The sequence below is a fragment of the Martes martes genome, assembly GCF_963455335.1.
Source record: "Martes martes genome assembly, chromosome: 1".
In the NCBI taxonomy this organism is placed as follows: domain Eukaryota; kingdom Metazoa; phylum Chordata; class Mammalia; order Carnivora; family Mustelidae; genus Martes; species Martes martes.
In genome coordinates, this window is record NC_137888.1 from 158,066,305 (window position 1) to 158,092,014 (window position 25,710).

Sequence of the window (25,710 nt, forward strand, 5' to 3'; positions counted from 1 at the left end):
AGCGAAGAGTACATCCCTTGACTCGGCAGTGCTTACGCGAGGCGCATACGCAGGAGCCTGAAGCCAGAAAGCATCTGTCTCTAGAAAGCTCTGATAATTTTGCCTCAAACGTTTTATTTTGAAATACAAACGGTACAGAAAAGTTGAAAGAATGGTACCATGAATACCTGTATCCTGCATCCGGACTCAACACGTGGCTACGTTTTCCTTTTCTCTATATATATACTGAAAAATATTTTGAAAGTTGTAAGCATCAAACCACTTCATTCCAAACACCAAAATGCATCCTTTAATAATAATATTATCCAAACGTTATAATACCCCCATTACATAATGGTAAGAAAATTAACAATTTCCTAATATCATCTAATATCCAATCATATTCAAATCTCCCCAACTACCCTAAAATATATATTTCATCATTTTGCTTTCAAATCGGTTTCACACAGTGCATTTGGTTATGGCTTTTTTAAGGTCTTGTTTTACCTTTTACTTTTAACGATACCCAGGAAGTTAGAAAGATAATACCCTTCCCCCAGTTTCCCTCAAGTACAACTTAAATAATTATTAATATAAAATCAGGAATTGACACTGTACAATGTTTGTGTAGATTTCTACATCATTTTACCACGTGTATTTGTGTAACCACTACCACAATCAAGATACACTACTGTTCCAACATTACAAAGACCTTCCTAAGTGCTACCCCTCTCTCTCCCTCCTATTCCCTCCCACCATCCCCAACCTCTGGCAACCACTAATCTTTCACCTCTATATAGTTTTGTCATTTTATAATATTATATAAATAGAATCATACAGAATACAACCTTTACAGACTGGATTTTTTTTTCAAACTCAGCATAATTTTCTTTAAATTCACTTGTCATTGCAGCAATGGGTCATTCCATTTTATTACAGAGTAGTAAGTATTCATGGTATAAATAGAATACTGTTCTGAAAGGGCACCTGGGTGGCTCAATTGTTAAGTGGCTGCCTTCATTCAGCTCAGGTCATGATCCTGGGGTCCTGGGATGGAGCCTCGCATCCAGCCGCCTGCTCAGCGGGAAGCCTGGTTATCCCTCTCCCACTCCCCTGCTTGTGCTCCCTCTCTCGCTGTGTCTCTGTCAAATAAATAAATAAAATCTCAAAAAAAGAAAGTTTTGGCCACTTGTTGAAGCTATTTGTGTTACTTACAGATTTTGACTATTAGATATTAATTACAGATTTTAGATCTTACTTACAGATTTTGACTATTAGAAATAAAACTGCTATGAACAGTGATGTACATGTGTTACATCTGAGTTAAGTTTTCATTTCTCTGGGGGGTAAATGCTCAGGAGTACACAAACTGGGTCATATCATAGTGCATGTTTGGTTTTGCAAGCAACTGCCAAACTGTTTTCCAGAGTGTATCATTTAACATCCTCAGCAACAGACAAGACCCAGTTTCTCTGCGTCCTTGCCAAGATTTAATAACGCTATGTATGTTTTTCTTTTTTAAAGCTATTCTGTTGGGGTGTAGTCATTTTTAACTTATATTTCTCTACTGGCTAATGATGGTAAATATCTTTTCATTTGGTTATTTCCTATCTATATTTTGGAGAAATGTTTTTACATGTATTTTGCCCATTTTTTAATTGAATGAATCTATCATTGTTGAGTTTTAAGGATTTCTTTATATAGTCTAAATACAAGTCCTGTTGGATATATGATTTACAAATATTTCCCCAGTTCTGTAACGTCTTATCACTCTTAAGTTTTTTTTTTTTTTCAGAGCAAATTATTTTAATTGTGATGAGGTCCAATTTATCATTTTTCCTTTTATGGAGCCTGCTTTTGATGTCAGTCTAAGAGTTCTTTGATTAGTCCTAGATCCTGACTATGGATGGATAAATGGATGGACGGATATATGCCTACGGATATCAAATTCCACCAGCAGCCTTTGTTGGAAAAGATATCCCTCTTCTACCGAATTACTATTGTACCTTTGTCAAAAATCAACTGGGCATTTGTGTGAGTCTATCTCTGGCACATAGCGTCTTATGGTTCTTTAACATCTTTTAAAAAATAACCTCTCACCCCCACTTCTTATACCTTTCATTCTGGAAATTTTAATACATATATAAAAGCAGAGATCAGTACAATGAACTCCCAATATTCATCCAGCTTCGACAATTATCACCTCTTCCTTTTTCATCATATTTTTGAAGAATCCAGTGCAGTTTTCTTATACAATATACCCTGTTCTAAATTTGTTTCTTGTGATGTCATTTATCTTGTCTGCTTCCTGTATTTCCTGCAAACTAGCAATTAGGTCTAAGAAGCTTAATAAATTCAGGTTACACTTTTGGCTTATTGCATCACATGAGGAGGCACATAATGTAGGTGGTCTTGGTCTCGGTGATGGTTAAGAGGTGAATGCCAGTTTAGAGTACATCTTTCCCTTTGTAATTACATAATCTGTAGTGATTCTTCTGTAGCAGAGATATAAAGCATCTCCATATACATTACCTCGTAAGAACCTCGTGAGGTAGATATTCTCCTCCCTGTTATACAGATGAGGAAATCAAGGCTCCAAATAATAAACACATCTGCCCAAGGAAAGTGGCAGAAGCTCACTTTTACCTAGGTTTTATGACTTTAAATCTTGGGCCCTTCCATTTTTCACTCTTGTTTACCTTTCAGTCTAATGAAGAAGCATTCATTAAGGAATGCTTCAAGGAAGCCCTCAAGGAACTTGGGCTGAATTAGTAACATTTATCAACACATCAGCTCAATGCAACTATTAGAAACACAATCTGGATATTAAGGTATTTATAGTCCAGCTACAGAACTGGGAGTTTTGAGAATTACAATATAAACTAGCTACTCAAGAATATAAGATGAATTAAATCTACAAATGTACAAAAGAGAAAAGACTGAATGAATGATTTGTTCACAGGCAGTAATGGGCCTGACCAGAGGGTGGATTCTGAATTGATTTAATCAGAGTTTTAAGGACTTGGTTCTGTGTAAAACTTATGTAATAAGTTGAGTACTGGAACAGAATCTTTGAGTAACAAGCTTTCATATGTCAGCAATGGTGAAATGTACATTAGAATTGAGAACGAAATGGCAGGTATCATTAACTCAGGGGTTGGAGTTGAGGATATTTCCCTATAAACAAAGAAAGCAACATAGGACTATCCTTCCATTTTGACATTCTGTATCTGCCAGGTTTCAAATTTGAAGGTTGAAAAATAGTATTCCTTGGCATCAGTGTTGGACATAATAATTTTTTTCCATAAAAGCCAATATTTCACCATCAAAACAAACTAAGCATATTATCCATTAATCCCATCAAAATTCTGAAAACTATTTTTTAAAAAAGTCTTCTTAGACTACTAAATATAAAGTTGGCTATTTACCATACTTCCTCTTACTATAAATATGAATATTTTTGAAGTTCCCAGAGCCCTAATATTGACATGATGAACAAACATTACATTGTGCCATGTTCTAGATTTTGACCATACCTCTTTTACTCAACTTCATCAACAACTAAATTATTTCACAAAGTATGTTCACAAACAGCTTTTCACTTAATCCTCAAACCCACTGAGGTAGGTCAACATTTGACTGACAGAGATACTGAAGCCTAGAGGCTGACTTAACAACATTACATAGCTAGTAAGAGAAAGAGCCAGGACCTAAACCTCAGTCTTCTAATTCCAAATCTAATACTCTTTAAGTTGTCCTCAAACTGCAGAGTCTTGCCCACTCAACTCCATGTCTGACATGCCTTGATCATACAGTCAACAGAGAATTTTTGTAGCAGTGATGCTATTTTTAAAATGTACAATATACACCGTTTCAGAAACAATGTCCACTTTTTAATACAAAGATATTTTTGTTATCATTTACAACTACATCATTACATCTCATAAGCTTCTTCAGTCTTCAAGTGCTCTAAGGTCCCTTTCCAGAGTCATAACAAATGGTCTAAGACATAGCATTCTTAACTAGAATTTGGTTTATGTTTTTTGTAGTCTTGAAAGTCTAGATTAACTTTCTTTCACATAAAAACTGCTTGTCTATAAAAGGGTCAATCATGAATTTTTTCCTCGCAAGGACCATATACTGGCATTTGTCTAACGGTTACTTAAGTAGGCAGGGATTCTATCCTATTTTACAAATGACATTAGATTTTCTGAATCTCTCTCTTTGACTCACTGGCATTTTGGAACCAAGAGAATTCCTTCACAGTATGGATTTCTTGTTGAAGATGAAGGTTTGAAGTCTGAGAGAATTCTTTTTCAGACTCATCACATTCACAAAGTTTTCCATCTGTATGAATTTTCTGATGTACAGTAAGGTTTTTTCTCTGCCTAAAAACTTTACTACAATCATTACACCCATATGGTTTCTCCCCTGTATGGATTCTCTGGTGGCCAACTAAATTCCTCTTAGAAGTAAAAGATTTTCTACACTTCTCACACTCATATGGTTTTTCCCCAGTGTGCATCCTCTGATGTACAACAAGATTTTTATTCTGACTGAAGTCTTTTCCACACTCATTACATTTATAAGGCTTCTCTCCAGTATGGATTCTTTGATGTACCATAAGATTTCTACTAGAGGTAAGAACTTTTCTACATATATGACATTCATAGGTTTTTTCCCCACTGTGAATTCTCTGATGTTCAATAAGGTTTCTGTTGTAAGTAAAGCCTTTCCCACACTCATTACATGCATAGGGCTTCTCACCAGTGTGGATTCTCTGATGCGCTATAAGGTTTGAGCGGTAACTGAAGACTTTCCCACAGTCACTGCATTTATAAGACTTTTCCCTTGTATGAATCCGCTGATGTCCAATGAGGCTTTTCTTCAAAATGAAGCATTTACCACACTCATTACACTCATAGGGTTTTTCACCACTGTGGATTCTCTTATGTTCAATGAGGTTTCTGTTAGAACTGAAAGCTCTTCCACATTCACTGCATTCAAAGGGCTTTTCTCCAGTGTGGATTCTCCGATGTACGAGCAGGCTTGAATTATAACTAAAAGCCTTCCCACAATCCTCACATTTGTAGGATTTCTCCTGTGTATGCAGTTTCTGATGGACCATGAAGCTTTTGCTCATGATAAAAGTCTTCCCACACTCTCGACATTCATAGGGCTTTTCCCCATTGTGTAGTCTCTCATGGTCAATCAGGTTTCTGTTAGAACCAAAGACCTTCCCACAGTCTTTACATTCATAGAGATTCTCTCCAGTATGGAACCTCTGATGTAAAATGAGGCTCTTCTTTAGAATGAAAACTTTCCCACACTCATTACATTCGTAAGGTTTCTCTCCATTGTGGAGTCTCTGATGGTCAAAAAGGTAAGCACTCTGAGTGAAGGCTTTCCCACATTCAGTACATTTATATGGCTTCTCTCTGCTATGCATCCTCTTATGGTCAATGAGGTTTGATTTTGAATTGAAAATTTTCCCACATTTTTTGCAACCAAAAGTCTTCTTTTCTGTGTGAACTCTCTGGTGTAAGAGGAGGCTTTTGCTTCGAATGAAAACTTTTCCACATTCTTTACACTTGTATGGGTTCTCTGCACTGTGGAGCCGCTGATGGTCAACAAGGTAAGTGGTCTGAGCAAAGGTTTTTCCACATTCATCGCATTTATAGGGTTTTTCCCCAGAGTGGATTCTCTGGTGTAGAATGAGGCTCTTCTTCAGAATGAAAGCTTTCTGACACTTGTTACATTTGTAAGGTTCTTCCCCTTTGTGGAGCCTCTGATGGTCAATGAGGTAAGCATTCTGAGAGAAAACTTTTCCACATTCATTACATTTATAAGGTCTCTCCCCAGAATGGCGCCTTAGATGTATAATAAGGCCTGAATGCCTATAGAAGCCCTTTCCACACTCCTTGCATTTATAAGGCTTCTCCCCAGTGTGGATTCTCTGATGGTTTAGAAGGTAAGCACTCTGAGAGAAGGCTTTCCCACATTCATTACATTTGTAAGGTTTCTCCCCAGAATGGTTCCGTAAATGCATTAGAAGGCTTGAACGCTGAATAAAGCCTTTTCCACACTCCTTACATTTATGAGGTTTCTCACCAGTGTGGATTCTCCGATGGTTTATAAGATGGGAGATTTTACTGAAATGTTTACAACATATATCACATTTATAAAACTTCTTTCCTTCAGTACCTATTAAACTTTCAGAAAGAGCAGAACCTGAAGTCAAGCTTTCTCCAAATTCCTTCCACTTCTGGCCTTGTTCTTCTGGTAGAATCCTTTTCTTCTTATCTCTTTCACAGATGGAAACTTTCTTTAGGGTATCTCTTTCCCCTGTTTTAGTTCCCCAATGACTTGCCAAAACTTGCCATTCACATGCTTCCTCAAAATCAAGGGTCTGAGGAATGCCTCCCTGAAGTCTTTTGGATGTTCCCTTCTGAGAATCAGCTCTTTGAGAAATGCTTGGCTTTGGTGTCACCTCCTCATTCTCAGTCATGGTCTCCCATTCTGGTAAAAGGAATTAAAAATGCAAATGTTACCATGTCCCTGTGTTAGTGAGAACAAGATCTTCAAATGACTTTAAAACAAGCCAGTAGGGTACATTTTTATATGAATACAGAAAGAAGATACTTTTCATTAAATGAAAGCACAAAGCAGAATACTACACTGACAAGATTGTGTTTTAACACAGAACTCACTCAGACACTTCTAAGCTCTCTGTCATCATGGAGCAGATGGAAAAATATAAATGATATCGAGTAAACAGATGTAAGGAAGAACCAGACAGAGAACATGGGATCATGTGTAGGTTGTTCAGACCATGAAGCTCAGGAAGCTGGATGGAACAGGGAGAATCATTTGGCTTATAAAGGATTGTCTCTTTATTTTCTTCCTGCTAGGATGGTGGAAACTCTAATGGAGAGAAAATATACCTCAGGACGCTAAAACAATCTTTAATTTTTGAAGAGTCAAGTGCACAAACATTTTTTAATTACTTGAAAGCAAGTAACCTATGGGAAAAAATCCACTAAAAAGCAACTTAATGCTTAGAATTCATCTACACTCCCACTATTCCTTTTAAAATTGAGAAATGGAAAACATGAGTTAGATTCAATTAAATACAAGAAGGAAGAGGGCTGCCTGGGTGGCTCAGTTGGTTAAGCATCTGACTCTTGATTTCAGCTCAGCTCATGATCTCAGGGTCATGAGACTGAGCCCCACATCGGGCTTTGCACTCAGGATGGAGTCTGCTTGTCCCTCTCCATTCCCCTGTTTGTTCTCTAATAAATAAATGAAATCTTAAAATATACATACAGAAATACAGAATGGAAAAAAAAATTGAAAGAGACATTTTAAAAACATAATACATCTATAAAATGATGTGGCTGAACTAGTAAACTGCCAGTTCCTTTCTACTCCACATTCTCAAATATTGTAAAATGAGAAATTAATCTTTTTGAAATGTTTTGGCAACTTACTTTCACCATTCAAATATACGGAGAGATTATGAACTTATTCCCCAAATTATCTAGTAAGTAAAATAATGTGAGTAATAGTGGTATTATCTTCTGTTAGTGGATAACAACACTGTTCTTCTAGCCAAATAGAAAAAAAACACATAGGAAAGAAATAGCTATTTTAATCCATTATAAATTTAATTTATGAGAGGGTGAGGATAGAAAATACCTAATAAATGTCAACTTGAACTACATTCTTAGGTCAGGTTCTCCAGGATGTCCCCTTCTCCAGGATTCAGGCAAGACTGCCAATCACACTGCTTCACCTGACTATAGGGATAGGCATGTATCCTATCAAATATTGGTAGTCCAGTTTCCTCATTCACAGTGATTGGATGAAGGAGTGGTTTCACAGTTTAAGCCGGATGCTGGTTTCAGGAAAGTTCTCTTTAAGCAAGTAGAAGTGTTTTAAAGAAGTAGAAATGATTTTAAGAAGTGGAAGTGCTGCAAGTGGTTAATTGAGATGAAAAATGGTTAAAAAATTAGCAATTCTTGTGGCACCTGGCTGGCTTAGTCATAGAGCATGCAACTCTTGATCTTAGGGTTGTGAGTTTGAGACTCACATTGGGCACAGAGTTTACTTAAAACAAAAAACAAAAACAGAAAGACAGAACTGCCTTAAAATACGTATTCTAAATGCCTTGAAAGGAAAAAAATGCCTGGTGGCTCAGTCAGTTTAAGTGTCTGCCTTTGGCTCAGGTCATGATCCCAGGGTTCTGGGACCAAGTCCCACATTGGGCTCCCTGCTCAGTGGGGAGTCTGCTTCTCCCTCTCCCTCTGCTCCTTCTCCCTGCTTGTGCTCTCTTTCTCTCTCCCTGTCTCTCTCAAATAAATAAATCTTTAAAAACATAAAATAAAATTCTTAAAAATAGAGAAATCAGCAATTCTTGTATACACAGTCATTAGCTTGTTAAACCATTTTAACCAATTTTGGTACAAAAATTTTTGTATAGAAATCAGACAATGTGTAGGCCTATTGAGCTTTAGCAGACTTGGTGGGAAAATGTCAGACTGATAAGAGGAAGCTGGTTACTTTCTGCAATCTTTGATGAAGCCTGCAAGAAACAAAGAGGCTTCCCTACTTCCAACCCTCCCTTTTTCTTTAATCCATGTCCATTCCACTGCCAATTATCTTTCCAATAGGTAAATTTGATCATGTCACTCACCTGCTCAAAATACACAATTCTTCATTGCCTAGAGGACAAAGCACAAGTAACCAGCACAGCCTAAGAGATGCCCTCATCTGCTCTCTGCCTATCTTTCTGGTTTCACTTCTTGCCATTACTCTTTATGCCCCTAGACTCTAGCCAAAGAGAACTACACGTAGATACCCACACATGTCATGTTTCTGCTTGCTTCTCTATCACTGTCCATGCTTTCTTCTGTTCCTCAATTGTTCTTCCTCTTCCCAATTCACTACAAGCCCAATACCCTACACCCTTAAAAATAAGCCCATAAGTCACCCCCTCTAGACATTACCAAATATTACAGAAATAAAAAGGATTCTAAGGGAATGCTAGAAATGGTTCTGCACAAATAAACTGCACAACTTAAGATGAAATGGGCAATTCCTTGAAGGTCACAAATTACTAAAACTGACTCAAGAAGAAACAGAAAATCTGAATAGATCTCTAAACTGAGTCAGTAATCAAAAAACCACCTGCAAAGAAAAGCCCAGGCCCAAAGTACTTCACTGATGAATTTTACCAAACATTAAAAGAATACCAATTTTTCACAAACTCTTCAACAGAACACTTAGGAACACTTTACAATTCACTCTATGAGACCAGTATTACTCTGATACCAAAACCAAAGACATCACAAAAAATTAAAAAAAAAAAAAAAAGAAATCTACAGACAAATAAATCTTAAGAATATAGATATAAAAATCCTCAACAAGATACTAGCCCACATAATCCAGCCAACACATGAAAAAAATTATACACCATGATCAAGTGAGATTTATCACAGGAATGCAATATGGTATAATACTGAAAAATCAATTAATGTAATATACCATATCAGTGTAATAAAAGACAAAAATCACATAATCATCTCAACAGATACAGAAAAAGCATCTGGTAAAATCCGGTACCCCTTTATGAATAAAGCACTTGACATCAGGCAGGAATAGAAGGAGAACTTCTTCAGTGTGATAAAGAAGATATACCAAAAAATCCAAAGCTAACATCAAACTTAATGGTGAACAATTGATGCTTTCTCTCTAAGAACCCTTAACAAGAAAGAGATTTCTGTTCTTGCCACTATGCAACATAGACTGCAGGATTCAGCGAGGGTAGTTAGCCAACAGAAAGAAAGAAATCATCCAGACTGAAAACGGAGAAGTAAAACTACCTCTATTTGCAGATGACAAGACCTTATATGGAGAAAATCCTAAAGACTCTATGAAAAAAAACTGTTAAAACTAAGTAAATACAGCAAGGTTGCAGGATACAAGATCAATAAACAAAAAAACAATGGGATTTCTACACAATAGCACTGAACAATCCTAAAAGGAAATTAAGAAATAACAGCACAGGGCGCCTGGGTGGCTCAGTTGGTTAAGCAACTGCCTTCGGCTCAGGTCATGATCCTGGAGTCCCGGGATCGAGTCCCGCATCGGGCTCCCAGCTCCACGGGGAGTCTGCTTCTCTCTCTGACCTTCTCCTCAATCATACTCTCTCTCACTGTCTCTCTCTCAAATAAATAAATAAAATATTAAAAAAAAAATAAATAACAGCATAAAAAAGAATAAAAGACCTAGGAGTAAATTTTAAAAAGAAGTACAAAACTTATACTCTGAAAACTACAAAACACTGTTGCACAAAGTTAAAGACTAAATAAATGAAGACAAATCCCTTGTTCATATTTGGAAGATTTAATACTGTTAAAAAGGCAATAATCCCCACACGGATATACAAATTCAGTGCAATCATCCCTATCGTAAAAATTGACAAGCTAATCCTAAAATTGATATGGAAACTCAACAAGCCTAGAAGAGCTAAAACAACACTGAAAAAGAATAATAGAACTGAAAGGCTCACACTTCCTGATTTTAAAATGTACTTTGAAGCAACAATAAGAAGACAGGGTTCCACTGACATAAGGATAGACATATAATCAAAGGAACAGAACTGAGAGTCCAGAAACAAGCCTCCACATTTATGGCTAACTGATTTTCAAAAGGGTACCAAAACAATTCAATGCGGGGTGGCGGGGGGGGGGGGGGGATGCTGCTGAGATAATGGATTAGGGCTGAGACATGGAAAGAATGAAGTTGGACTCTTACATCACATACAAAAATTAACTCAAAAGGGATCAAAGAACTAAACACAAGACTGAAACTATAAAACTCTTAGAAGAAAACACATATACAAATCTCCATGACCTTGAATTAGGCAATAGTTTCTCAGATACAGGACAGCAAACCACAAGCAACAAAAGAAAAGATAAAATGAAATTCATCAAAATTAGTAACTTTTGTGCTTCAAAGGATATCACCGAGAAAGTGAAAAGACACAGAATGGGAGAAAATACTTGAAAGTCCCATATCTGATAAGGTATTTGTATCTAAAATACATAAAATCCTACAACTCAAGAATAAAAAGACAACCCAATTAAAATATAGGCAAGAATATGAAAAGATATTTCTTCAAAGACATACAGCCAATAAACACATGAAAAGTTGCACAACATCTTTAGTCATCAGGGAAATGCAAATGAAAACCACAATGAGTTATCTCTTTAGATCCACTAGGATGGCTATAATCAGAAAGATCATAAATTATTAAAGACTGTAAATGCTGGGGAAGATTTGGAGAAACTCTGTGGTGCCTGGGTGGCTCTGTCAGTTAAGAATCTGCCTTCAGCTCAGGTCATGATCCTGGAGTCCGATGATGGAGCCCTGCATAATGCTCCCCGCTCAGCAGGGAATCTGCTTCTCCCTCTGACCCTCCCACTTCTTGTGCTCTCGCTCGCTCTCTCTCAAGTAAAATCTTAAAAAAAAAAAAAGGATCTGGAGAAAGTGGAACATTTACATACTACCAGTTAGAGTGTAAAATGGTGCAGTAACTTTGGAACAGTCTGTCAGCTCCTCATATGATTAAACATAGTTACCTTATGACCCAGTGTTTTATATGGATGGATGTTTCTATGACTTGTCTTGCATAACCAACCACCTAGACTGTATGTATGCAGGCTACAGAATCTTATTTGTGAGACTCAGGTTACATGAATAACCTTGGAAGCCTCATTATTTAAAATATATTATCTGGCCTCCAGGTCAGAACTGGCCCTCTGGATGCCAAGAATTATAAATCTAGCCTCACATCCCCTCCTCCTACAGGCGGGGCTAGCTTCCCAAGTATGTAACCCGGGAGGGGAGGCAAACATGAACAGCCCTGGCTCCTTGAAAATATAAAAACATGGTAACATAGAAACGTAGCTCACTCCAAACTGCACATAGGGGTACAAATGTTTTAACTTCAGACCCCATCATATCTGCTATATAAGTATGGCCCTTATGGGGAGGATCAGTTTGAAGTCTCACCTGAAGGGAGGATGCTCCACCCAAGCCTCTCAATCTGGACTCCAGCCAGGCTGTCTCCAGCTAATGAGGTTGGGGGTTGTGTACCCGACTTAATGTAGCTTTATCTTATTTCTCACTTACTGCTTACTACTGCTCTCATTTATGTGTAGATTCCTTTCCTCTTCTGTTTCTATTAAATTTCTATAATAATAATAAAGTTTTCTTTCCTTTTAGAAACCAAAACACAGGTTGTGCATCTTTTTACAGATCACCCAGCTAGTCCAATCCTTGGAATATATCCAAAAGAAATGAAAACATACATCCACACAAAAGCTTGCACACAAATATTCACAGCACCTTTATATAGCTCAAAGGTGGAAACAAAATTTTTATATGTCTATCAACTGATGAATCAATAAAACGTGATATATATACACACAAGAGATTATTCGGCATTAAAAGGAATAAAGTATTAATGCACACCACTACATGGATGAATCTTGAGAACATGATGCTAAGTAAAAGCAGTTACAAAAGACCACATACTGTATGATTCCATTTATATAAAATGTCCATAGAATAGACAAATCTAGAGAGATAGAATGCAGATTAATGGTTGCCTGAGGCTGGGGTGGAGGAGCATCTGGCTGAAATGAATGTGACTGCTATATGGTATAAGGCTTCATTTTGGGGTGATGAACCATTCTAACATTAATTGTGGTGATGGTCACACAATTCTGTGTATTACTAACAACCACTGCACTGTAATCTTTAAATGACTGAATTAAAAGATATGTGAATTATATCTCAATAAAACTGAGCCACCCTCTCTGTAAATCTTTCCCTAGCTACCCACTCCTGTCCCACCCTCCCAGTCCTACTATCCTAAGCTATCCTACTATCCTAAGTATGGGCTCCCACACTTGTGCACACTTTTTATTACATAGCATTTGTCATGCTGTATTGTAATTATTAGTATAAATGTCTACCACTGCAACTTGAATGTTTGAAGGCTGGGGTTAAGCTTACTATATGGGAAGGACTCAATATGACCTGAATTTCTTTTCAATTCTATTCCAATCCCTTATATAAACATAAACAAATCTTTTATAACTGAAACAGTGTGCGCAAGCCATCTGAGAATCTGCTTTTCCACCAAACAGTTTATCAATGCATGGAAATTGAAAGCACAGAATTGTCATATTTGAGAGTGTTGTAATGTAACTCCAAGTCAAACACCATGGTTTGCTTAGTACTTTATCTCGGGGGATTAGGGTGTGCCCAACTTTTAACCATTATAAATACTTTGCTGGTACTATCCTTAGACATGTTACTTATTTTCCTCTTTCTGAACCATTTCCTTAAGCCTTTCCTTAACTTTTCATCCTCAAATGAAAATCATTAGGTCAAAGGGGATAAACCCTTGGGTACCTGTTTGCTGAAGTCCCAACAATACTGCAGTTGAAGCCTAACTTATTTGTTCAAATTGATTCAAATTTCTCTTTCCTCACAGAGCTGGACTAAATAAGCAATTCCATTTTCTTCTCTTTTTTTTTTAGTTTAACTCAGACCCATCAAGAATTTATTTTGGCTTACAGCATGAGTTATATGGATCCATAGTGTTTTTCATAAAATTCACCAATTTACTCATAAAACACTTTTAAACTCTTAGAAAAGATGGATTATTGAGTAAATAGCATTACAACCATTAAAAGCCACTTGGGTTAAAAAACAAAGAAACAAACTGGATTCATATGTCATTCTATATATCAAGATAAATTTTAGAGGTAGTAAAGCTTAAACATAAAAATGAAACAAAGTATCTGAAAAAAATACAAGTGTTTTTTTAAAAAAAAAATAATTTTACTGGGGTGCCTGGGTGGCTCAGTCGGTTAAGTGCCTGACTTTTGATTTGGGCTGAGGTCATGATTTCAGGCTCACAGGATTGAGCCCCACAACAGGCACTGTGCCCAATATGGAGTCCACTTCAGATTCTTCCTCTCTCTCTGCCCCTTCCCCTCTCCTGCTTGCACATTCTCAATAAATAAAATATTAAAAATAAATAAATAAAATAATTTTACTTAGAAGATAACAAAGACCAAAAATGAAAATACTGCTAAATTTAATAGTACATAAAAGATTTCCTAAGGATTAAAAATAATAGTTCATAAATAACTCTGAAAGGCAAACAAATGGGAAAAACATATGCAATACTCGGCAAAGGTCAGCAGGTCTTATAAATAAATGAAATATGTAGAAGGGATATGAATAGAAGTGAAACATTTCACTATAAATGTAAAAAGATTTCAACCACACTAATAATCAAAGAAATGAAAAAAAAAATAATATTTGTCTTCTACCTAGCAGAGATTTAAAACACTGACCACATACAAGGGAAATGGGCCCTCTTCTGCTCTTTTCATGGGAAGGTAAGTTGGTACATCATTGGTAGAAAGCAGTCTGGTAACATGTATCAAAATATAAAATCTACAGAATATTTGGCCCACTATTGGCGCATCTAAGATAGTAAAAGATATATTCCAATTAAGTGTAAAAATTTACAGTGTAAGTTACTGTGAATAAAATAATAAGGTTGTAACACACCCAAAACAATCAGTATTTTCATATATGTAAACTACAGTCAATTAGGAAACATGAGAAAAGATTCCAATTCCAAAGAACCAATATAACCTGAAATATGCAAGATCCAGAAGAGGACAATTTTAAAATAGGCCTGAAACATAAAAGCAGTGCTGAACAAATGGAAAGGCATGTAATGTTCCTGAATAGAAATTCAGTATCCTAAAGCTGTCATGTAAATCATGATACACAGACAATGGGATAGTACACAACTATTTAAGCTGACACTATAAATCTGTATTTCAGTCCAAATGAGGTAGTGCATTAGTTGATTCCTCAATTTTTAATGTATATTTGTCCAAACAATAATCCTTCCTTTTTCTTCAAAGTCTAGCACAAAGTTACCTCCTTTATGGCCTTTCCTAATCTCAGGAATGGTACTGGTTGCTTGGTCCTCTTCATTTCTATCTTAAAAGGTTTGTCACACTCTTATACTAATTATTTTACTTTGCCTTATTTATTCTTTCTATGCTCATCTCCCAAACCATGATAAGCTACCTAAGGGCAGAATCATTTCCACAGTTGCTATCACATGACAGATATTTTCATGTTTGTTGGAAGCACAAATGGCTACTAAATATTTTTAAATGTTCTTACTTTATTACTAGTGATAAAAGTCCACCAGAGAATAAAGATATTACAACTTTTAAAAAATTGTATCAGCAACAATTTAAAAGAATGGGATTACACAGTACCAATGAAGGCAGAGCAAAAAGAGTGTTATGTATCTCGCCATGAGGACAGAGATCACCTGGGAAAGCAATTTGACAGTATGAGAGAAGAACCTTAAAACAATTCAAACATTTAGGCCTAGTAATTCTACTTCTAAAAAAATAATGAGCAATAAGGAAAGACCTTAGCTACAGAGACAGATGATTATTACAGAAATTATCTAGAATAAGGAAATGGCTGAATTACGGCACAAATTACGTAGCCAATTAAAAAAAACTCATACAGGAAAATATAGAAAGGTAATATGTCAAAATTTTGATAGTAGTTGTCTACAAAGACTGGGTTTAAGTTGTATTTTCTTCTAATATCCTATGCTTTCCAAAATAAGTATATTCTACCTTCATAATCAGAAAACAAAGGCTGATGAAATAAAGGTAAGAATGATGCGAAGACAGAATCCTTACCTAGGGAGGTCACATTTCCATAATTCTCCAACATCACATCCCAGTACAAAGCCCTCTGAATCGGGCCCAGACATTCCCATTCCTCTGAAGTGAAGCATACTGACACCTCCTCAAACATCACCAACTCCTGAAATAACAGGTATGTGTGAGATTATCCATGCCCAGGAGCTCCCCTACTGAAAAGTTCCTTTCACTTTTAGTAAAGGATACATTATGAGGCCATGAGGTAAGCAAGGGCTATCAGAGAGACATAAGGAAACCCCACATAGTCTACCTTCCAATCACATGGACTGTGATTTACAGATAGGAACTGACTGGGCCCCAAATACTAGGATGACAGAGAACACCTCAGCCACAGTTTGGTAGTGCAGAGAGGGCCTTAGGAAGGAAAGAGAATGTAAACCTACCTGGGGCTGGGCTGTTAGGAGCATGAGGGCCATTAATTGATTTCTTGGGTTCTCTTCCTGGGAAAGGGCAGAAGCTTCAGGTGCAGGGGAATCTGAGGAAGGAGCAAAAGCTGCATGTGAAATCACTGCTATTCCTGACTACTAATCCAAGTCCCGTTTCTTCTACAAACAAGGAATTCAGAAAGACCCACAACTCCCAGGACTAGACAATGATGGCTATAAAATGACTTATAACCTCTTCTGAGTGACCTCCATGTACAGGACTGGAATAATAAAAGAACAGCAATAAGAATGGATAAAAGGTCAGAGAGACCCAGGAAAGGATAGGTGGGAGAATAACAGAAAGAACTTGGTACCATAAGGGTTTCATGTACAACAAAGAAGAGGAGGCAACTAACTGCTAGCTGTGGAAGGACCCATAATAAAGATCCTGAGGGACGCCTGGGTGGCTCAGTTGGTTGGGCGGCTGCCTTCGGCTCAGGTCATGATCCCAGTGTCCTGGGATCGAGTCCCGCATTGGGCTCCTTGCTCAGCGGGGAGCCTGCTTCTCCCTCTGCCTCTGCCTGCCTCTCTGTCTGCCTGTGCTCAATCTCTCTGACAAATAAATAAATAAAATCTTTAAAAAAAAAAAAAAAAAAGATCCTGAGAAAGTCCAAAGCCAGGATCACTAAGTACCATGTTGAGGATCCTGGAGATTGAACTTCACTGGGTCAGTAAAAGGATTTTGGCAAATTTCAGTTGCTATGTGGCTGCCAATGGGTGCATGAGGAACTGCTGTTCCTGTAGTGCTCATCCCTTTCTGAAGAAGGTCCTGGTCCTGAACAAGAACTGGAACCTAGGAACAAAATAAGCAAAATAAAATAAGCAAAACAAAATAAGCTGACTCTTCTTGTACCTCCAGAAAACAGACTCACCTAACCACTACAGACCTCTTTCTGCCCACAATCTAGAACTATGATATCAAAGATCCACCTCAAGTATCAAGCATCAAAACAGCAGTAAACTTTTGCCTTGAGAACAATGGAGCTGGCCCTCTAGCCCCACTCATGGCACCGGTGACCTCTCTCACTGAGACTGAACAGAATGGTGGAAACAGAAGTAAGATCTGGGTGTGGGCTAAGGAGGGAATGGGAAGTAATAAGTAATAATTAAGAGTATGGGTTTTAGCTTCAGACCTGGTTTTACATCAGACTTGGCTGGGTTCAATACACTCTTCTACTTATTTACCCCTTTATTATCCCTTCCTGCTCCAACAGAAGAAACACCAAGAGTCTAAACACATGGTTTTGCTGCTAGCTAGATATATGACATAAGGAAATCCAGTGAATCTTTCTCTGCCTCCACCTTCCTATCTCTCAAATAAGGAGTGCCTTGGAATGAAATATATAGCTCTAAAATTCTTCACTTTTATGATTAAAATAAAAGCCCCTCCTCAGTGCCACTCCCAAGTTTAAGTTATGTTTCAGACTTTTTATATACTAATGTTTCTAGTAGACTACAGACTGACAGAAAGAGATCTCACACACACTAGGAAATATATTAAGATCCCAATTTAATGGTCAAGAATAATAAAATCTTTCCAAAAGTAAATATCTCAACCCAAGCCCTCGGCTCACAAAATCCCTATTAGGGGCACACAAGGGGGAGGTCCTGCCAGATTTAGAAAGCTTCAAGAAAAAAGCTTCAAGAATGAAGCTTTCTAAATCATTCTTTTGTACTCCAAGCCTATATCATCATTCTTAATAAACTTATACTAACAATACATATGCTTCTGTTTAGGGGAACACTTAGAAACACTATGTTCCTCAGGTTATTCAACCGAATTCTGCATTAGCAGGCATCACCCAGAGGGATAAAATGCAATCACTGCCTTTTTGCTAACTCTGAATTAGGCCCAAGATGCCAATCATAAATCCATTTCTCCACAGATATTCTATGATCTGAAATAGCTCATGAACCTGTTGTAATAAGCATTAGGGTTGCTAATGAGCTATTAATTGTTTATGAAAATTACAGGATCACCCTCCAGCCCAGCTTGCCCTGCCTTAATTCTCTCTTTCCTTCCATCCCAAAATTTTCCCCTCCCCCTTTCTCACTTTTAGTGCTGGTCCATCAAGGTCTTTTTGTAGCTCCTCTACCAGGGCCACGGCCTCCTCACCACTCCCAGGGCGATGGATCTGCACCCAGGTCCGAATCTCCCCAGGCAGAATGCTCAGGAACTGCTCCAGGACCAGCAGCTCCAGGATCTGGGCCTTAGTACGGGCTTCTGGCCTCAGCCACCGACGACAGAGCTCCCGGAGCCGGCTCAGTGCCTCATGGGGTCCAGATGTCTCATGGTAACGTAACTGTCTAAAGTGCAGGTGGGACGTCTCCCAAACAGAGGAGCTGCTTCCTTGGAAGCTGGTTCCCCATTTCCAGGTATCATCCTTCCCTTTAACAAGACCCTCTTGTCTCAGAGCACTGTGGGCCCAATTTTCTCTTGTCATTGTTGTCATTTAAGAAAGGCTCCTCTCCAGGCCCTCTCAATTCTTGCTTGACTTCTTCCTTAAAGCCTGGAGAACATCATCTAGAAGACCTCAAGAAATCATTGATAAAGTTAACCCAAAGCAATAACCAAAATTTCCAGACCCCAGTCAGTTTCCAGTGATGAAGAGAAGCTCCCTGCATGCAAGGTTCTAGGTTCTGGGCAGTGCCTCCTCCTCCTCCTTAGAGCCCTGTCCACGGCTCTAAGGACACAGACACTGATGTTACCCAGACCACTGTTGCAACCAAAGTTATGAAATCCCTTTAGTCTTTATTCATAATGTCTCCTCCACCTAATTATAATAAATCTTTATCTACCACTCTAACAATGGGCATCCTGGCTACTCCTGTGTGATCTTGAACAAGTTACTTCACTACTGAGTCTATTTCTTAACCTGAAGAATAGGGGTAATAATAGGTCCTACTATACACAGCCTTGTGTAAAAATTTTGATATTTACATACATTTCAAGTTTTGAACAGTACCTGTATATGGACTCAAATGTCAATTATCTTTTTTTAAAAGATTTTATTTATTTATTTATTTTACACAGAGAGAGATCACAAGTAGCCAGAGAGGCAGGCAGAGGGAGAGGGGAAAGCAGGCTCCCCGCTGAGCAGAGAGCCCGATGCAGGACTCAATCCCAGGACCCTGGGATCATGACCTGAACCCAAAAGCAGAGACTTAACCCACTGAGCCACCCAGGCGCCCCAGTTATTAGCTTTCTATAAATAGAACTCTTTCCTATGTTCCTTACAGTCAACAAGTAAGGTCTTCATTCTGATACACGTGAGACAAAATCCTAACACCTTCTCAATTAACACAAAAAGCTAAACTAAGTTAGCTTTACTATACACACTTTAAATTCTCTGAAAATTGTTCATTACATCAATAAAAGTATTCAGATAAATTTTACTTTTATTATATAAAAGTTAGGCTTATGGCTCTCTAAAAATCTTTTTTTGGAAATAACATTTATTTTTCTTATTACAAACATAAAATTTGTAAAATCGGAGAAGACAAAACCAGAGAATAATCACTGCTATTGTTTTGTACTACATTCTTCTGATCATCTGCACCAATTTGTATCACAAGACTGGAACCAACAGTACATCTCTGTAACTTGCTTTTCACATATATCTTGTAAACATATATTACATAATCTTCATCATTATTTTAAGAGCATATGAGACCATTCATACTTAAGTACTCCCCTGTTGTTAGACATTTAAATTATTTACAATTTCCTCCTATTATAAATTAGGCCACAATGACTATCTTTGCTAGGGAATTTTTGGTTACATCGCTGCTTATTTTTTCAGGAAAAATTCCCAGAAAAAAAATTGCTGGGCTGAAAGGTACAAATAGTTTTAAGCTTTTGAGATTATAACAGTTACATTACTGTCAATGACATATGAAAGCACCCTCACTAATTTTATTTAACACTTGGACCCTTACAGAGCATGTTTATAACTAAGCAGAAGAGGCAGAAATGTAAACACAATTTCAATATAGTATATAAATAAAATTAATAGGAGGTCATACCAGCACAGAAAGAATTCATGAAAGGTTATTTTGGATTGGACTTTAAAGAAAAATAAAAAGACCACTGGAGTATTAGGCAAGCCATTCCAGGAAGAACTGTATTTCCAAAAGCATGGTACATACAGCCCTATTAGAAATGTGCTTTATATGGAAAGAAGGCAGGCAGGCAGGGAGGGTACAGAGATTACTTAGAAGATCACTTAAAAATAAAATCCTTAAAAAAAAAAAAATGTATCTTAGGAGTCTTTCCTGTCACACACAGCCCCTCCTGTCTTTTACTGATGCATGGTATCACTATACAGGTATATCATAATTTATTTACCCACTCCATTACAGATGGGCAGTTTTCAATTTTTTCTCATTAAAAACAGTATTATCATTAAAAACCTTGAGCATACATCAATTTGCATGTGTGTAGGCATAAACGTGAAAAGTTCCTCAAAGAATTGCTGGATCAAAATTTATATGACCTTATAATTATTTTTTAGATTTTACTTATTCATTTGACGGAGAGAGAGAGTGCTCGCACGTGCATACAAGCAGCGGGGGAGGAGAGAAGAGAGAGGGTAAAGCTTAGCAGGGAGCCTGACATGGGCTGGATCCCAGGACCCTGGGATCCTGACCTGAGCCAAGCACAGATACCCAACTGACTGAGCCACCCAGGTGCCCTGCAACTTTATCATTTTGATATTGACTATTGCGTACAAACTGTTTACACTGTAAGAAAATTAGTCCTTTGTTATAATGGGAGTGGAAAATCTTTCCTTTTCTCATGTCTTTGCCATACACCTTATGTGACTTTGTTTATATTTGTTTTGCCATGCAACCAATCTTTTTCTTCATGCTCTAGGTTTTGTGTCATAGTTAGAAAGGCCTTTCCTACTCCGAGCATGAATGTAGTATTAACTAACAGGGTCAAAAATCTATATGGGAGGAATGATGGGGGAGGGAGGGCTACATCTCAGGAAGGCCAATAAAGTTTTACAATGGTCTAAACAAATGATTAAGTTCTAAACTATGTAGCACTTGGATAAAATAACTGAGAAAAACTGAACAGATTCTTAGTAACTGATCTGAGGGTGATGGAAAGGAAATTTCAAAAAGGATTTCTATCCCACGTTCACAGACAGAAAGATTCAATATCGCCAAAGTGCCAGTTCTTCCCTACTTTATCTATAGTTCAGTGCAACTCCAATTACAATCTCAGCTGTTATTTTGTGGATACCAACAAACCCATTCTAAAGTTTATGGTAGAGGCAAAAGACCCAGAACAGCCAACATGACATTGAAGAAGAACAAAGCTGAAGGACTGACACCACACATGAAGAGTTATGATAAAATTAGAGTAATCAAGATAGCGTGGTGTTGGTGAAAGAATAGATAAATTAATGGATCAGAATACAGAGTCCAGAAATAGATCCACACAAATAAAACTGTTATTTGATAAAGGAAGAAAGGCAAGAAAGGCAAGAAAATACAGTGGAACAAAGTATCTTCAGCAAATGGTGCCAAGATAACTGGACATTCACATACAAAAAAAAAAAAAAAAAAATGAACCTAGATAAATCTCACACCCTTCACAAAAATTAACTCAGGATGGATCTCAATGTGAAATGTAAAACTGTAAAATTCCTAGAAGATAACAGAGGAAAAAATTTAAATGATCTTGGTTATGGCGGTAATTTTTTTTTAATATTTTATTTATTTATTTGACAGAGAGAGATATCACAAGTAGGCCGAGAGGCAGGCAGAGAGAGAGGGGGAAACAGGCTCCCCGCTGAGCAGAGAGCCCGATGTGGGGCTTGATCCCAGGACCCTGAGATCATGACCTGAGCCAAAGACAGAGGCTTAACCCACTAAGCCATCCAGGCGCCCCTGGCGATAACTTTTTAGATACAACACAAAAGGTGTGATCCATGAAAAAAACAGTAAGTTGGACTTTGATAAAATTTAAAAACTTCTGCTCTGTGAAAGACAATGTCAAGAGAAAGAGAAGACAAGCCACAGACTGAGAAAAATATTTGCATAAGACATACATATCTGATAAAGAACTGAACTCTTAAAACTCAACAGTAAGAAAACAACTCAATTTAAAAAATGGCCCAAAGACCTTAACAGACACCTCACCAAAGAAGATGTACAGATTCTAAACAAAACATGAAGGGATGCTCCACATTATATGTCATCAGAGAAATGTAAGTTAAAACAGTAAGATACCACTACACACCTATTAAGATAGCCAAAATCCAGGGGCGCCTGGGTTGCTCAGTGGGTTAAGCCTCTGCCTTCAGCTCAGGTCATGATCTCGGAGTCCTGGGATCGAGCCCCACATCGGGCTCTCTGCACAGCCTCTCTCTCTGCCTGCCTCTCTGCCTACTTGCGATCTCTGTCTGTCAGATGAATAAATAAAAATCTTTAAAAAAAAAGATAGCCAAAATACAGAATACACAAGAACACATTCAGACAACACCAAATGCTGGTGAGGATGTGAAGCAAAAGGAACTTTCATTCATTACTGGTAGGAATGCAAAATGGTACAGCCAACTTTGGAAGACAGTTTGGCAGTTTCTTGCAAAGCTAAACATAATCTTTACCATACAATCTGTCAATTGTGGTCCTTGGTATTTATTAAAAGGAGTTAAAAACATATCCATACAAAAACCTGGACATAGATGTTTATAGCAACATTATGCATAACTGCCAAAATCTGGAAGCAACCAAAATGTCCTTCAGTGGGTGAATGGATAAACTGTGGTCCATCCCAACAATGGAATATTATTCAGCACTAAAAAGAAAAGAACTGTCAAGCCATGAAAAGATATGGAGGAATCGTAAAATGCCTATTACTAGGTGAAACAAGCCAATCTGAAAAAACTATATACTGTACAATTCCAACTACATGACATTCTGGAAAAGGTAAAACGTTGGAGTCCATAAAAAGGTCAATAGTGGCCAGGGGTTGGGAGGAGAGACGGATGAACAGGCAGAGCACAGAGGATTTCTAGGGCAATCCTAGTATTTCCAGGGCAATATAGTATTGTCTGCACAATACTATAATGGTGGCTACATTAAACATGTCATTTTACATTTGTCCAAACCCATGGAATGTATAACACCAAGAGTAAATCCTAATGTAATGACTATAGAATTTGGGTAATTATGACATGTCAATCAAGGTTCACTGATTTTAACAAATGCACCAGTCTGTGGGGGATGTTTTTAGTGAGGAAAGCTACACATGAATGGGGGTGGGAAGTATAAGGAAAATCTGTGTTTTCTGCTCAATTTGGGGGTGAAACTAAAACTGCTCAAAAGAATAAAGTTTATTTTGAGATAAAACTTGGGGGGAAAAGGATTTTCTACAATAAATTATTAAAATTCTATTTACTCTAACTTCACAGATAAAAATAAATCCTAAAAAATACAGTTTGTTTGCTTCTTATGAAAGGCTTGTGAGCTGTTAGTTAGAACAAAAGACGGCTCAGAGGAACTAAGCAGTTCAAGGCCACCGGAGTGGTTAAGTTGTGGGAGCAGATTCTGAAATCATGGAACTGAATTCCAAAAGTCCAAAATACTTTCATCTAAAGACCTCCGAAAGCCAAACAACATTCATTCTAAAGCAACAGTTTCCAAACGCTAGTTCGTTATAAACACTTAATCTGGCAAACTGTAAAACGAAAAACACAGTAACTATACACAGTCACTGATACAGGTTGGCAATGACCTTTCTTGCAAGAATGGCATTTATTCTGAATTTACAGTGTCAGTACTTAGCGTTAAAATATACTCCCTTAAGTAATGCTGGTATGGGTGGTGGAAGTTTGCTTTGTAAATACCATTATAATACCAAATTAAAAGACGGAAATTATTCCATCCGTACCAGAGAAACAAGTCCCTAGGACTCCGCTTGCCACAGCTCTAGGGAGTCTTGAGCTGTTTCCATCAACCTCAAGAAAGACTGAAAAAAAGCAGGAAGGCCTGGCTACCGCGGTAGCTGTCCTCGGGACTGGACTCCAGCACCACGGACACACACGGACTCAGATCTCTGTCCTCACTACCCTCCCCCAGCCGGCACTGCCCTGCGCAAGTCGAGGCAGGGCGTCCACGCCAACACCGAGCTAAGGGGGGGTCGTGCTGGGGGTCAGCGCCGGGGCCGGGCCGGCGAGGACTGCGCAGCCCTACGGAGCTTAAACCCCTACCCCGGGCCGCCCTCCGCGCCCGCCCAGCCGACCCGAGCCCACCCCGCTCACCGGGCATTCTCGCTGCGCCTCCAGCTTCGGGTTCCTCCGCCCGGGGGCCAGGACGCCGAGGGATGACCCAGGAACCGCACGCCGCGGCCGCCGAGCTTCGAAGTAATGGCTGACCCGGGGAGCGCTGCTTCCGGTTGCTAACCAACCCCTCCCGTCCCTGGCTCTCTGGGAAGACACGTCTCTATGATTCCTGGGTTTCGCCCGAGCGGCGAGAACGTCGGAGTTTCGGTGCCTTTGGGCTGTCATTTCTCCCAGCTGCCTGGTGGGAGCCGTTGCATTCCCGACTGAAAGATGCCGACGTGCTTCAGGACGCCTGTTACCTCCTAAATGAATTGGACCTACTAGCTTAGCTTGTACCACCTGGAGTTCTGTATAGAAGGTCATGGCTCTTAAATGAACTATGCTTTGGAGAGGACTACAATTGCCTACAATTTCAGGCAGTGGTCCTGAAATTGACCTAGTATCTCCTAGCCTTAGAAGTGGCTGGGAAGCTGGACAAAAGGTAACTGAAACCCTTCCCAGTCCAAGGGATTGTGCAGATACTTCTTTTCTGGGTCCTGGAAAATAATGGAAGTAGTTACTACACGGGCGAAAGGATTATTTCTTGAGACTAAATTATTTGAGTCAAATAATTAAAAACAGGTTTTGCTTGTTACCTGAAGAATATGCTATCTGTGCTCTGTACCACAGTCACCTCTGCCAACCTGCGATTTTTGTGCAACTCTTGTGGAATGGTTCTATCCATCCTGACAGCCTTCCATTTGTCCATTTGTAGTGTGCACTATGACAACTCAGTTTGGGTTTTTTTGTTTGTTTGTTTTTGTTTTTGTTTTGTTTTGTTTTTGCTTCAGGACTTTCTCTAACCAGCCAGGTCTCAGGTTCTGCCTGGAAGAAGTGGTGAGAATAGCAGCCCCAAAGCAACCCTAAAAGAATGACAAAAACAATTGGTGCATAAATGCCCAAGCTTCTTGTACTTTGACATGAAAATTCTCAGCTACGTCCTACTTGGATCCTTAGTGATCACCAAGTGAGGGTGAGCCTTATTTGCTCACAGTAGAATTACTTAATAATGCACACTTTATTGGCTTGTCCACTATTGCCTGTCTTATTCTGCCTGCTGCCTCTCTACTGCTTTTTGAGATCACTTACCAAACAACCTACCTATCCCTAAGG

General features: G+C 38.4%; 1 protein-coding gene across 5 annotated transcripts; it reads right to left on the reverse strand.

Moving 5' to 3' along the window:
- Positions 1 to 100: 100 nt before the first annotated feature.
- ZNF197 (zinc finger protein 197) lies at positions 101 to 24,676 on the reverse strand. 5 transcript variants are annotated; one of them, XM_080808507.1, is made up of 6 exons: positions 24,538 to 24,624; positions 18,316 to 18,794; positions 16,895 to 17,054; positions 16,220 to 16,311; positions 15,813 to 15,939; positions 101 to 1,121 (listed from the first exon to the last, which is right to left on the reverse strand). In XM_080808507.1, exons 2-6 carry the CDS (start codon positions 18,712 to 18,714, stop codon positions 1,006 to 1,008), a joined length of 894 nt encoding a protein of 297 aa, XP_080664633.1. In that variant the 5' UTR covers positions 18,715 to 18,794; positions 24,538 to 24,624; the 3' UTR covers positions 101 to 1,005. The 5 variants fall into 5 exon arrangements, with proteins under 5 accessions (XP_080664633.1, XP_080664631.1, XP_080664632.1 ...); XM_080808505.1 differs by lacking the exon at positions 101 to 1,121 and adding an exon at positions 1,778 to 6,498 and having other exon boundaries at positions 18,316 to 18,785; positions 24,538 to 24,653; XM_080808506.1 differs by lacking the exon at positions 101 to 1,121 and adding an exon at positions 1,778 to 6,498 and having other exon boundaries at positions 24,538 to 24,653.
- Between the last annotated feature and the right edge of the window lie 1,034 nt (positions 24,677 to 25,710).